At 48.3% G+C, this 13,534-nt stretch overlaps 3 protein-coding genes across 4 annotated transcripts; 2 read left to right on the forward strand and 1 right to left on the reverse strand.

The window, feature by feature from the left end:
- The first annotated feature begins 492 nt into the window (after nucleotides 1–492).
- Nucleotides 493–7,865, forward strand: LOC128456873 (P2R1A-PPP2R2A-interacting phosphatase regulator 1). Of its 2 annotated transcripts, none has more exons than XM_053441274.1 (9): nucleotides 493–602; nucleotides 1,123–1,207; nucleotides 1,568–1,624; nucleotides 1,705–1,751; nucleotides 1,892–1,949; nucleotides 2,150–2,235; nucleotides 2,319–2,374; nucleotides 2,874–2,958; nucleotides 3,756–7,865. In XM_053441274.1, exons 1-9 carry the CDS (start codon nucleotides 514–516, stop codon nucleotides 3,877–3,879), a joined length of 687 nt encoding a protein of 228 aa, XP_053297249.1. In that variant the 5' UTR covers nucleotides 493–513; the 3' UTR covers nucleotides 3,880–7,865. The 2 variants fall into 2 exon arrangements, with proteins under 2 accessions (XP_053297249.1, XP_053297250.1); XM_053441275.1 differs by having other exon boundaries at nucleotides 2,171–2,235.
- A 76-nt stretch (nucleotides 7,866–7,941) lies between these two features.
- On the reverse strand, nucleotides 7,942–10,645 carry c15h17orf49 (chromosome 15 C17orf49 homolog). The gene is given in 7 exon segments (XM_053441276.1): nucleotides 7,942–8,423; nucleotides 8,561–8,665; nucleotides 8,739–8,859; nucleotides 8,861–8,969; nucleotides 9,780–9,881; nucleotides 9,961–10,055; nucleotides 10,329–10,645. Coding segments are annotated over 7 exon segments (618 nt in total). The 5' UTR covers nucleotides 10,350–10,645; the 3' UTR covers nucleotides 7,942–8,358.
- Nucleotides 10,646–10,657: 12 nt separating this feature from the next.
- Nucleotides 10,658–13,520, forward strand: rnasekb (ribonuclease, RNase K b). The gene is made up of 3 exons (XM_053441277.1): nucleotides 10,658–10,890; nucleotides 12,839–12,921; nucleotides 13,009–13,520. Exons 1-3 carry the CDS (start codon nucleotides 10,813–10,815, stop codon nucleotides 13,151–13,153), a joined length of 306 nt encoding a protein of 101 aa, XP_053297252.1. The 5' UTR covers nucleotides 10,658–10,812; the 3' UTR covers nucleotides 13,154–13,520.
- The last annotated feature ends 14 nt before the right edge of the window (nucleotides 13,521–13,534 follow it).

The following is a 13,534-nucleotide window of genomic DNA, read 5'->3' on the forward strand; positions in this document are numbered from 1 at the left end:
CGCCCCGGGTGGGACAGTTCCGGGCAGCGGCTCCGAGGGTTTCTGCTCTGACTGGAGGTTTCTACCAAGTTAGCTCAACAGCTAATCCCAAAAGTCGCGTCAGCTGTGCGGACCCGAATGAAAAGTTCCGCCGGAGACGGTGAGGCCTCGCGGGACGTTCCCCTCGCAGCTGGAGGGAAACTTCGAGCGGAACTCTTCACCTCGGCTTCGGATTTTAGTCGCTTTTACGCAGCCGTTAAATTTGCGTTCGAGAAGCCAGCGACCGACGCTCAGCCGCGGGTCCTAAATGTGCGTGAGCCGCGGGGAAGCTCGCTTCAGGTGCTGCTAGCGGGGGGAGATGCGGTAGAGGGCGGGAGGCTCCGCTCCTCTGCCCGCTGACTCTGACACTCCAGGTCCGCGGCTCTGAGGCCTGCGGGTCAGGCTTCTACCGGGCTCGAGTAGAGCCCGACGCCGCCTTCAGAGGGTCGAAGGCCGGCTGGGGGCGCTGCCGCTGCCGGGCCCGCGCACCAGGTCATGGAGAGGATGGAGGTGGATCAGTGCGCAGGCGCAGGGGGCGGGGCGCTCCGCAGATCCAACAGCGCCCCCATGATCACCAGTGTCAGGTCAGTGGTACTACACCCAACGTGCAGCACCGAACCAGGTCTCTGTAGAAACCAGGTCTCTGTAGAAACCAGGTCTCTGTAGAAACCAGGTCTCAGCTTCATTCGGCTGCTTCTTAATCCAACAAGCTGGTTCTCATAGTTCAGTGTTTATTTGACTTATACACTCCTGTACATGGAATGCATACTTCGACTTCTGCTACAAGTACCGTGCTTTAAGAGTTTTTAAACAATTGTTCTCTAACTATTTATCTTTCGAGAACTGGATTCACATCTGAAGAAAAGGCTTATTTTATTATAGTGAGCTGCTGTGGTTTCATTTACATTTCACCTCAAAGTCTTTTTTGTGTAAATTTATCTTAACAATTGATTTCAAGTGAGTAAATGGATCAACTGGTCATTTGAAATGTGCGCTCCATGTGTGTGTCGTGACAAAGGCTCCTTCAAATCAAACTGTTGTTGACTCCCCTGTTGTGTTTGTCTTTACCGTGTCTCTCTCTGTTTGTTAATGTCTCTGTCTCAGTGATGGGATGACAGTCTTTAGTCCCATGTCCTCAGCTCGATACCGACGCAGCAGCGTCTCCATCAACCCCAGCTGTCCGTCACAGGTCGGTGTCTGAGCTGAACAAGGTCTATCAAAGACAAATATTAAATTAAGTCCACAGAAACTGTGAAAAATATCTTAGGTCATGTTTCAATGTAGAAACACTGAAAGAGATCACTCTACTGCTTTTATTTTGAAAGAAAAAGAGTTGGTAACAGTCAGGGCAGCTGCTTTTATTTTGGAAGAGCATGGTGGGTAGTCGAGCTGGTATCCAGTACCTCCAGGAGCGGTGCACCAACACAGTGTGTGGTGGTGATGCTGCTTCCACACAGTTCAGCTTCTTTTATTCTGAAGAACAGCAGCAGCTCTTCCATGTGTCGTCAGGCGTGTGGATGAATCTTTTCTGTCTCTTGTCGTCTTTCAGCTCATCCCTCTCTCTCCGTTCTCTCAAAGCGGAGACCGACTCGACCAGAAGAGACAGGTGAGGACGGAGACACTGATACAAACCTTCATCATACCTGAGGTCACCATGTTAATAACAGCTGATTGTGTTGGTCACAGGAGGAGAACATGGAGACAATGCTTAGAGGAAGTCTGCACAGACTCAGGTTTGAAACTGACATCATCACTGTTCACCTGGTTAATGACTGTAACCCAACTGACTAACCATTAACCAGCTGTTACTGAACAAAACCAGCTGTAACCAACTTTAACCAGCTGTAACTAGCCACCTCCCCTCCTCCCACAGTGCTTCCAGTCTGATTCCGGTCCCTCCCGTCAGTCAGTGGCATGAACACACTTCAACCGTGAGTATCTCTTCAGACTCTTATTGTGGCAGAGTTTAGTTCTGGTTCCTGTTAGGACGTTCACTTCATTTCCTGATCCAGGTCGGACCATTTAAACTGAATCCACTTTAGAAACAGTGAATCCAGATCAGACTGTTCAGATCGATCCGGTTTCGAGCTTTCAGGGTTAATCCAGATCAGAGGTTTCAGACTGAATCCAGATGTTTCTTTCTTCTCATCAGTGGTTTCAGTCGCAGGACAGCGGCGTCACACCAAACTCCTCCCCCAGTCCCACCCGGCGCTTCAGGTGCGTCACAGATAAACACGTTAAAACACAGGAGCTCATTATTCTTCTGTTCCATGATGACTCGTGTTTTCACTGTTCAACAGACCAACAGTCAACACCTCAGTCAGGGTTCCTGTGCTGACTCCACTGAAGAGGAAAGGTAACTAATCTCTTTATATATTAACACAACGAATGAGTGTATATAAAGACCATCAGCAGCCACTTCCTGCCCCTGTACAAAGGGGAAGCTCGAATAGCAGAACATGAACCCTGCCATGTTGTGGTGTCAGTAACATTCAGGAGTCTCAGTCTCTAGTTTCAAGTCTTCTTCAAACAGCTGATGTTCATTTAGTGAATTATGATCATTTAGAGTCAAACAGACCATAAAGCACCGGATGTGTTGGGGGGTGGATACCACAGTGTGATTGACAGATAGTACTGTCCAATGGGTGTGTGTGGGCGTGTCCTTAAATACTCAGTCAGGCTCCACCCCCACGCTCCTCCAAATATGGTCACTTCTAGTTTCAAAAAACCAAGATGGCGCTGAACAAACTGAGGCTTCAGAGCAGAAGCTCACAGACCAACAGGGACGCTACATGTGTCATACGTGTGTAACGTATGAACATGTTGTTTCTAATCTGTGAGCTCTGGTTGATCAGGTGGAGTCGAGTCGGACGGACCCCCGAAGAAGCTCTTTGTTGCAGGGATAACAGACCCCGCCCACCGCAGCAGCTACACGGTCAGGTGAGGATGTCACCTGACGCACACACTCACTGGTCACACACTGCCTGACCCCTGACCTCGGGCTGGGCGATAAAACGCTAAAGATAAAGATGATTATCGCGATATATCTTTTCCTCGATAGAAATCTGTGACATGTCGAGCGTGGATAGAACTCCTCCCCTCCATGTTCCCACAGACAGCTCGAGCAGCCAGTAGATAGATGAACACCATCGATCCCAGTTTGGGAAATGATTGTGTCCCATCGGCAGGTCACTGCACATAGTAGTCTTTTGAACATGTCTAAAATAAATAAATAGGAATATGATATGTGCAAAAAACATATCCACAGTTATGGTAGGAGTAATATTGAGTTGTGTGTGGACAGAGGGCTCATGGTGCTGAGGGTCGATCATGTGACTGGAACGTTTCATTACTTACGTTTGTGCTTCGAGTGGACAGAAGATGGAGGGGGGGGGGCATCCTTCGTCCTCCACTGAGTACCTGGTGGACAGGAATTATCTACATACCTAAAAGCCCCCCCACCATACCTAACCCTAACTTTGTACTGCATTATAAATGAATGGGACATGTGGCTCCTCCCACTAGAGCCTCGTGAGCAGGGAGGATCTTTCAGGTTCAGAACGTCACATATACAATAAGCCATTACATTTCATTGGTTCATTCATTCATATCTTGGTAGGCTATAATATAACCATATATAAATGACACAGATATAAAGTAACCTTGTGTCCTGTGCTCCTCCTGAAATGTCCCCTCCTCCTCCTCCTCCTCCCCCTCCTCCTCCTCCTCCTCCTCAGTGTCTCTCAGTCGACGGCAGAGCCTCCACCAGCAGGGGGCGTCAGTCCTCAGTCCAGCCCTCTGTCCCTCTCCCCTCCCCCCTCCTTCACCCACTTCAGCTCCCAGCAGCAGCCTGGACACTAAACCCCGCCCCCCTACACCCACCCTCATCGCACCTTGTCCAGTGTTGCTGTAAGTTCCGCCTCTTCCTGTCCACACATTTGACGGACAGAAGAACCACAGGAAGTTCAGAAGGGACAGTCTTTCATCTCTGCTCGTTGTCATGGAGACTGAATCATCTGTTGAAAACATAATCCCAGTTTCACTCGTCAGTTAATCTCATGTTGGACCAACACCTGTGGTTCCAGAGCCCCGACCTCAGATCAGTCCACTGACGCTCATCGGCATCATGACAACAACATGAAGACACCGGCTGGAAGTGTGTGTCTGTGAAGACGCACACCTACAGTTGGTTTGTTGTCGAGCTGCTGAACCCGAGAATCAACGTGTCGCATTCAGACACGAAGAGGAAGTAAGGTTCACACGTGGAGAAGCTCAGGACCTGACGTTCAGCTCAGAGAAGACGAAAGAGACGAGACTGATCCGGCTCGTCGCTCTGTCCTTTCATGAAGGCACAGATCTCCTCTGATCCATAACTGGATGTTTCCTCAGAAGCTACAATAAAGTCTTGTGTTATTATCAAGACAAAAACGCAGCAACTGAAAGAAGTTGATCAGAAGCACTTCAGGTTCCACAGAAATCAGGAAACTAACAGAACAGAAGCTTCACGTAGTCAAACTTTTATCAAGATTAATCCAGAAAAGATCCGGAATCCGGCATCGTGAGGGTTCGTGATTCATCTGCAGCCAGAAATATCTCCCGTATGAACGCTGCCATCTTGTGGTGATGACGTCATTTACAGTCAGTGTGGTATCAAGGTCCCGCCCAGACACACTCAACCAATCCTGAGTCAGTGTCAGCTGTCAATCATGGCATCTCAGCCTGTTTTTATATCATTAAATAACTGATTGAACAAAACTGATCAGAGATAAGAACGAGCTTTACTGCAGCCAGCCACCAGGGGGCGACCAGGTGATTTGGATTCACTTCTGGGAGCCTAAACGTCGTCCATCTTTATCCACTGATCAGCCGAGATGTTTATACACCAGCACTTCGTCAACTCAGAGAACCAGGGTTACACACCAGGGTTATATTTCACGTTATTTACACGTCGTCTCTGAAGATCACGACACGGATTATTGTATAAAAATCCAATGAAACAAGAAACTACAAAGTTTTTGTTACCAGAGAAACTTCTTTCGAGTTTTAACAAAAGGTTTGGTTGTCGGACTCGACTGCAGCTTCTCCTGTAACAGAAGAAAGTTGAGGGACGTTCATGACTCCTGCTCAGCAGAAGACGCTCGGTGGGTTATAGATTATCTTTATGTGAATATTGACCGAGAGCAGCTGATTCGTTCTTCAGCTGCAGTTTGATTGTAAATATTGAATCTGCAGAAACGACCCTATTTTTGGATCAGAAGCCGACTTGTTGTCGTGTTTTACTGTTACAAACAAAGTGAATCAATGTGTTGACCGTGTCGTGGTTATTACCCATGATCCTCTGCTTCCTGAACCTGAAGAGCTGCTGCTGTAACTAATCCACCAAACTGTTCAGAACTCTTCATGTTTCACAGTTTCCTGCTGAATACTGGAGATAAACTCTGGTTGTTAATAACTTCAGAGTGTTTGAACTGATCTGAGTTCAGCTTCACTCTTCAGCTGCAGCTGGTTGTGTCTGTGACTCTCAGTCAGTTGTTCTCTCAGGAGATGGAACCCACTCAGCAGAGTCACAGAGAACAGACGCTCAGGGAGAGAAGGAGGAAACTTTCTCTTGTTCACACTCACACATCAGACTCACTTCATCCAGCTGCTGCTTTCAGGTAGAAACGTTTATGCTTTGATGCTTTAATCATATTCTGATGATATGAACTCATGTTGGCCAAATTATTCAGAACTGACGATAATTCTAATTAAGTGAAACAGTTCACTGTTGGGGACTTTGATTATGCACATATCTCCTGCACTGTTATACAGTCAGTAAATCTCCATATTCATATAAAGATGTCGTTTCATTCCAACATCTACAGACACGATCACGTTTGTGACCAAAAAACAATCCTCAACAAAATGATCTGCTTCGTCCTCGTTTGGTTTATGATGTGTTGAAAATCAAACAACAATCCAAACCAAACTTACCACATCCATCTTTATTCATAATCTGTGATTCACATGGTGGTGGATTTTTGACATTAGCTGTAAATTCGTTTTTTTTGTTCCCAAAAAAGAGATTGTAAAGTTTAATTAGAGTTTGGGAGCCGAGCTGCAGCAGCTTCAGTGTTTCCGCTGTCGCTCGTGGTTGTTCCTCAACATGCAGCCATCTTCCACGTGAGATCTGACACTTGACTTCCTGTGTTCAGATGATCGGACCTGTCGCCTGTGACGAGTTTGTAAATCGAGTCTTTATCGCTGCTTGTTCCCGCTCCTGAGGTTTTGAGACGGATCAGACGTTTTCTGTGATCACAGCTTTGCAGTTCTAGAGACTGTTTTCTTTCTGTCACATGATAGATAACATGTCATGTCAGATGTTTAAGTTTTTCCGCTTCATCTCAGTGAGTTTATCCTGCTTCTAAAAACACTAAATATTCCTCGTTAGCTCGGAGTCGTCGTTCAGACGTCGGCCTCAGATCTTTATCAAATTAGGGCTTTAAAATGTGAAGCTCGTTACGATAGCGAATATCTGGATTATTTTTTACATTGTAAAGGCAATTCATTAATTTAGTTAATATCGCCCCCTATAGGCTGCATATCTCACTACATAGTCTGTGCCTAGATCGTGTAATTTAACATCAACCTACAGGACTTTTCAACAATCTGTCTATGAGAAGGTTTTTCTAACAGGAGGTTTTTGGTGAGAAGCCGGATGGACGACTGAAGCTTTAACTCCTCGACAGTCAAACTGTTTTCACATTTCTGCTTTAAGTTTTCACACCAAAATATAAGTTTTATAAAAACAGCCATAAAGTGACGGTTTTCATGTGTTTTTATCTGTCACATTTCTTCACAAATCTTCAAGAAGTATTGTTTTAAATCAACTTCAGTTTTTCTTTCAGTTTCATTTACAAAGTTTCCAAAATGTTTCTATATATATATATATATATATATTTCTAATAACTTGATTTCAAACATTTCTAATGACATGAAAAGGATCGTGTTAGTACTTAAAGAATGTTCTTTCTAGAATTTGAAGGTTCTTGTCCGAACACAAGATGGATGTCGTTTAATTTTCTTGTTCTTCACGAAAACAAACTTGTGATTTAAGTTGAAACCGTCGACAGGTTTTGTTTCGTCCATGTGCTGATCAGGAAGTGAGTGAGTGGGGGGGGGGGGGGGGGGGCGTTATCTTTCTGTTTGCTGTCCTCCAGACAGTCACTGGATCTTCAGTATTTAAGTTTCACTCTAGCAGAACAAAATTATTTCTCAGCACTGATACGATCAAAACATTTGTGCTAAGCTAACTAGCTAGCCTGGTATTAAACAGATGAGTTTTATCAACCTCTGAACTGTTCATCACTTTTAAGTGAAAACATACAAAGTGCTTGTGTCTCGAGGTTTTTCTTTACTCCATCTTCACCAGCTGATGGTTGATTGTCTCGATATGACTGAGCAGCGTTGTGTCGTTTGATTCAAACCGAAGAATTACAGCCAACGCTTCGTCTTTGAGTTCAAATAAAAGTGCTGAAAAATGACAAAAATCATCCAGAGTGAGATCCGACTTTAAAAAGGGCTGCGACGTTTTATTCAACGCGAATAAGGGAACGAAAAGCACATCATGAAAACACAAAGTATTTTTAAAGTGTAAATATTTTTTCTTTCTTTTAGACAAATTCTCTACGTAAGACGGAGGAGATGTATTTTTATGCAACAGAATAATTAAAGTGTATATTCATGTGTTCATCCTCTCAGCTGTAAACATGATTCAGGATGACTTTTAGTTTGAATGGAAACATGTTCACATTATAAATAAATATAATGTATATGAAATCTATCAATTAAAGAAAATCTGAAACCAACCAGGACCTGTGTCATTTGTTGGAACGTCACTACAGTGAGCGGAGAAAGTTACAAAAGTCTTTTTTAGAAAAGATGGAAATTCTTCTCATTTTTTATTAACATACTAAAAAACAATGTTTTTACATCAGTTCAATAACAAACAGTTCAAACACGAGATTTTCTAACTTTGTCTTTGTTCATTTTTCTTTTCTTTCTTTTTTGTATGATTTAGTCTCCACGCTTCTTAAGATGAAATGTGATGTTCAACGTGTTTCTTCTCGATTTAACAACAGGATGAAAAAAACTCTCTCGTTTGATTTTAAAAACTAAGTGAAATATAATTCTGCTTCAAAGAGAAAAACAAACTCCGGTAATATTTTCAAAAAGAAGAAACTTAAATAAAACCTGTTTCCTTTGGATCCAGAATAAAACATTTAACAAAAACTTTTGAATTTTAAAATGAACGCTAATGAAGAGAATCGTGTGTTTGAGAGAATGACTGGAGGTCAAAGGTCAGCGGGAGAGAAGCGGGAGGTCACTGGAGTTCATGATGAGGCTGGAGTCCAGGTTCAGATTCTCTGAAACACGAGCAAACACACGTTCCACTTATCAGACGAGGAAAAGGTGTCGTTACCAAGTTGTCGTTACCGGTACTGATGTGCTGCTGTTGTGTTGTGTATGTTCAAGTTGTGTGTTTAGTGAGTGTGGAGCTGACCTTGGTCGAAGTTGAGCTTCTTGTTGGACGATCCGTCCCCGAGTCCCTCGATGTCCACGAGGTCGCTGTTCACGTCCGAGTCGTTCAGAGCGCTGAGCGTCACATCTGTGGGCGGAGCCATGTGTCAGCATCACGTCTAGATCTGATTGGACAGGAGTCACTTCCTGTTATTTCTCACCTGCCGTCTTCTGCTTCTTGAGGGGCGGGGCCAGGGAGGGGCTGTTCTGCATCCCTGTCGCCACGACAACTTGCTGGGTCGGCACGGCAATCATGGCGGCAGCTGAGGGGGCGGGGGGCCGGCGCCATGGCAACCGTGGATTTCTTGATGTTCTTCTTCGGAGATTCAGAGGAAATGGGAACTCGGCTGTCTTCATACAACTTCCTCTTCACCGTGCTCTTTATCTGAGCGCTGGGGGGGGGGGGGGGAGAGGAGGAGGAGATGAAGAGGGGGAGGAGGTGAAGAGAGGGGGAGGAAGAGGAGGTGAAGAGAGGAGGAGGAGGAGGAGAAGAGAGGAGGAGGAGGTGAAGAGAGGGGGAGGAGGAGGTGAAGAGAGATGAAGAGGAGGAGGAGGAAGAGAGGGGGAGGAGGTAAAGAGAGGGGGAGGAAGTGAAGAGAGGAGGAGGAGGAGGAGGTGAAGAGAGGGGGAGGAGGAGAAGAGAGGAGGAGGAGGAGGTGAAGAGAGGGGGAGGAGGAGGTGAAGAGAGATGAAGAGGAGGGGGGGAGGAGGAAGAGGAGGAGGTGAAGAGAGGGGGAGGAGGTAAAGAGAGGGGGAGGAAGTGAAGAGAGGGGGAGGAGGAGAAGAGAGGAGGAGGAGGAGGTGAAGAGAGGAGGAGAAGAGAGGATGAGGATGAGGAGGAGGTGAAGAGAGGAGGAGGAGGAGGAGGTGAAGAGAGGAGGATGAGGAGGAGGTGAAGAGAGGAGGAGGTGAGGATGAGGAGGAGGTGAGAGAGGAGGAGGAGGAGGTGAAGAGAGGAGGATGAGGAGGAGGTGAAGAGAGGAGGAGGAGGAGGAGGACAAGAAGAAGATCAGATGTGATCACCAGCTTCACGGGAGCTGGACGTGATGCTAACACTTTCCATCTGATCCCAGTCTTTATGCTAAGCTGTGTTTTGTATCTTTCTGTGATTTAGATTTTTTAATGATCTTGAGATAATGAGCTGTGTCCCTCTGCTTCCTCTGAGTGAGGATGACGAGCAGTGAGATCTTCATCCCACTCACACAGTTCGCTCTTTGATCACAGAGCTGATGTTGTTCAGATCGTCTCCGAAGCGACGCACGGCCAAACGCAGCATCTCGATCTCCGTCTCCGTCCACTTGGCTCTGAGGAGCAGAAGAGAGGGATGAAGGTCACAGAAGGTCACACAGCAGATGTCCTGAAGAGGAGAAGTCTGGCTCTGACCCTGCAGGACTGGAGTCAGACACCGGGTGGAGCTGCATCGTCAGTTCTCCCAGTTTGGTGAAGGCGGCTCCAGCTGCAGAGAAGATCTCTCCGACCTGTTGGACACAAGGAGTTCACTCACTGTGGTCCCTGGAAACATGAGCACCAATGTTTGGTTCCTGTCTGTTTCACGGTTCTTTAGAATATAGAACAAGCGCAAAGACTTCTTCTTCTTCTTCTTCTTCTGCTGCTGCTCGTGGACCTCAGGAGATCCACTAACACAGTAACAACAGGACATGTGATAAACGTGTTTGTTCCGAGCGCTCCACCAACACCTGCTCACGAGCTGAACAGAAGCAACACGTCACGACGCGTCAGGATGAACTCACCTTTGCGGACGCTGACGTCATATTTAAGTTACGAGGATACAACTTTAAATTATTCTTGAATCTAAATTACGAGCTCAGCTAGCTGCTAGCCACAGTTAGCGGCTGTAACGTTAGCTAGCTCAGTAGCGCGCTTCCAACGAGATTTTAAAACTAAGCTTCGTCAGAAAAACGCAGATTCAACGTTAAAGTTGTTTCAAATCGTGAATATATCTCATGTTCGGAGAAAATGTCGAAAATATGAAAAACAAAGAAGAAGAACAGGAAGCAGCTAAAGCTACGATTGGTCCGTCTCAGCGGAAGAGGCGGGGCCTGTGGTCTGAGCCATCTCATTGGTCGCCTCTTTGTGAGTCACGACAGTGGCCGACCTCCTCCGAGCGGAACCGAGTGCCGCAGATCAGCTGATCGCGAGCTGCTTCGATCTCAACGTTCCTCGGTTCGAATGAATCGGAATCAAACCAGTCTGTGATCGACCACCGACACCGACATGCCGTCGCTCCTGTTCTGCGGGCCGAAGGTGGCCGCCTGCGGGATCGTGATCAGCATCTGGGGGGTCATCATGCTGGTAAGAGCCGCGGAGCAGGGGCCGACTAACTCCTGGAGTCAGACGCTCAGCGGGCGGATCTCGACACGATCGATTTGATGTAGAACGTGAAACGTGTGTGTGTGTTTCCATCACAGCTCGTGACTCCGTCTATGACCCGGAGCGAGACACCCGGCCCCGAACACCGACCCGTCTCCGGGTGATAGACGGAGCCCGCGCAGGCCCGGCTCACGTCTCGTGACCAACATCAGCTGCAGCTTGTTTTCTGTCGATCATCAGGAAATCTCTTAGTGACGTATACTCGATTAACCGTTTCAGTGACATCATACAAGTGATGACCAGTCATCAGAAAGTAAGCAGCCGATGAATATATAATAATATATATGTTTCTCTGCTGATCATTGATTAGACCGGGATCATCCGCTGGTGACATTTTGATTCGGTTTCACATGAATCACGTGACTCATTCTCGTTAAGTCATGTGACTGCTAAAAACAGGAAGTGGCTTTTTCCACAGAGTCAGAAAAAAGGAACAACTGTGACCTCACTGACCTTGTGAGTGTCTCTCTTCTCATTGGCCGATCTCCACCTTCTCTATAAAACTATTTAACTTGTAACTCAACCAGAACATAATCCGATCCAAGTATCAGGGCCCAGCGTTGACCCTCTGTGACCCCGGGGCCAAGCGTTGACCCTCTCTGTGACCCCGGAGCCCAGCGTTGACCCTCTCTGTGACCAGCGTTGACCCTCTCTGTGACCCCGGGGCCCAGCGTAGACCCTCTCTGTGACCCCGGAGCCCAGTGTTGACCCTCTCTGTGACCCCGGGGCCTAGCGTTGGCCCTCTCTGTGACCCCGGAGCCCAGCGTTGACCCTCTCTGTGACCCCGGGGCCTAGCGTTGACCCTCTCTGTGACCCCGGGGCCTAGCGTTGACCCTCTCTGTGACCCCTAGGCCCAGCGTTGACCCTCTCTGTGACCCCGGGGCCAAGCGTTGACCCTCTCTGTGACCCCGGAGCCCAGCGTTGACCCTCTCTGTGACCCCGGAGCCCAGCGTTGACCCTCTCTGTGACCCCGGAGCCTAGCGTTGACCCTCTCTGTGACCCCGGGGCCCAGCGTTGACCCTCTCTGTGACCAGCGTTGACCCTCTCTGTGACCCCGGAGCCCAGCGTTGACCCTCTCTGTGACCCCGGGGCCCAGCGTTGACCCTCTCTGTGACCCCGGAGCCCAGCGTTGACCCTCTCTGTGACCCCGGGGCCCAGCGTAGACCCTCTCTGTGACCCCGGAGCCCAGCGTTGACCCTCTCTGTGACCCCGGGGCCTAGCGTTGACCCTCTCTGTGACCCCGGAGCCCAGCGTTGACCCTCTCTGTGACCCCGGGGCCCAGCGTTGACCCTCTCTGTGACCCCGGGGCCCAGCGTAGACCCTCTCTGTGACCCCGGAGCCCAGCGTTGACCCTCTCTGTGACCCCGGGGCCCAGCGTAGACCCTCTCTGTGACCCCGGGGCTTAGCGTTGACCCTCTCTGTGACCCCGGAGCCCAGCGTTGACCCTCTCTGTGACCCCGGGGCTTAGCGTTGACCCTCTCTGTGACCCCGGGGCCCAGCGTAGACCCTCTCTGTGACCCCGGGGCCTAGCGTTGACCCTCTCTGTGACCCCGGGGCTTAGCGTTGACCCTCTCTGTGACCCCGGAGCCCAGCGTTGACCCTCTCTGTGACCCCGGGGCCTAGCGTTGGCCCTCTCTGTGACCCCGGAGCCCAGCGTTGACCCTCTCTGTGACCCCGGGGCCTAGCGTTGACCCTCTCTGTGACCCCGGGGCCTAGCGTTGACCCTCTCTGTGACCCCTAGGCCCAGCGTTGACCCTCTCTGTGACCCCGGGGCCTAGCGTTGGCCCTCTCTGTGACCCCGGGGCCTAGCGTTGACCCTCTCTGTGACCCCTGGGCCCAGCTTTGACCCTCTCTGCTCTGTGTGTTTCAGGCCATGCTGGGAATCTTCTTCTCTGCGAAGTCGGCAGTGTTGATCGAGGACGTCCCGTTTACTGAAGACGACATTCGTAACGAGTGAGTCCGACATGAGAAATAATGATCAGATATTAAAACACCACAGACGGTGGATTATCTAATGGTGAACAATTTTCTCTCCTGCAGTAAATTCCCTCCTCAGAACGTCTACGCTCTCTATAACCAGGTCGGCATCAACTGCTTCATCGCCGCTGCCATCTACGTGGCTGTGGGCGCCGTGTCGCTCTGCCAGGTGCGACTCAACAAGCGCCAGGAGTACATGGTCACATAGAGCGGCAGCGAGGAGCCGAGCCTGACCTCTCCATGGCGTCAGTTATTTATTTATAAAGTAAAATCTTCTGTGTTTGTTGTGATTCCTGTAAAGATTCTTTATTAAAGTGACCAAACGTAATCGATGAACGAGTCCAACACGTTTAATTCCTGGTTCGTCTGAAGTGAACGGATCAAACAGCTGGACTCACGTTGTGTTAGCGCTCGATGTGGGCGTGTCCTTTGTGCAAACCTGTCATGTTAACCATCAATACGATGACGTCACCACATCCAAAGTGAGAGCAGCGTTTTCCTCCAGATGTAAAAACTGTAGATGGTAAATTTGTATGTCAAATAATCTGCAATAAAGTTTGTGTTTAAACATTTGAGTTGTTGGATTTAC

This window comes from Pleuronectes platessa, chromosome 15 (genome assembly GCF_947347685.1).
Source record: "Pleuronectes platessa chromosome 15, fPlePla1.1, whole genome shotgun sequence".
NCBI classification, from domain to species: Eukaryota; Metazoa; Chordata; class Actinopteri; order Pleuronectiformes; family Pleuronectidae; genus Pleuronectes; species Pleuronectes platessa.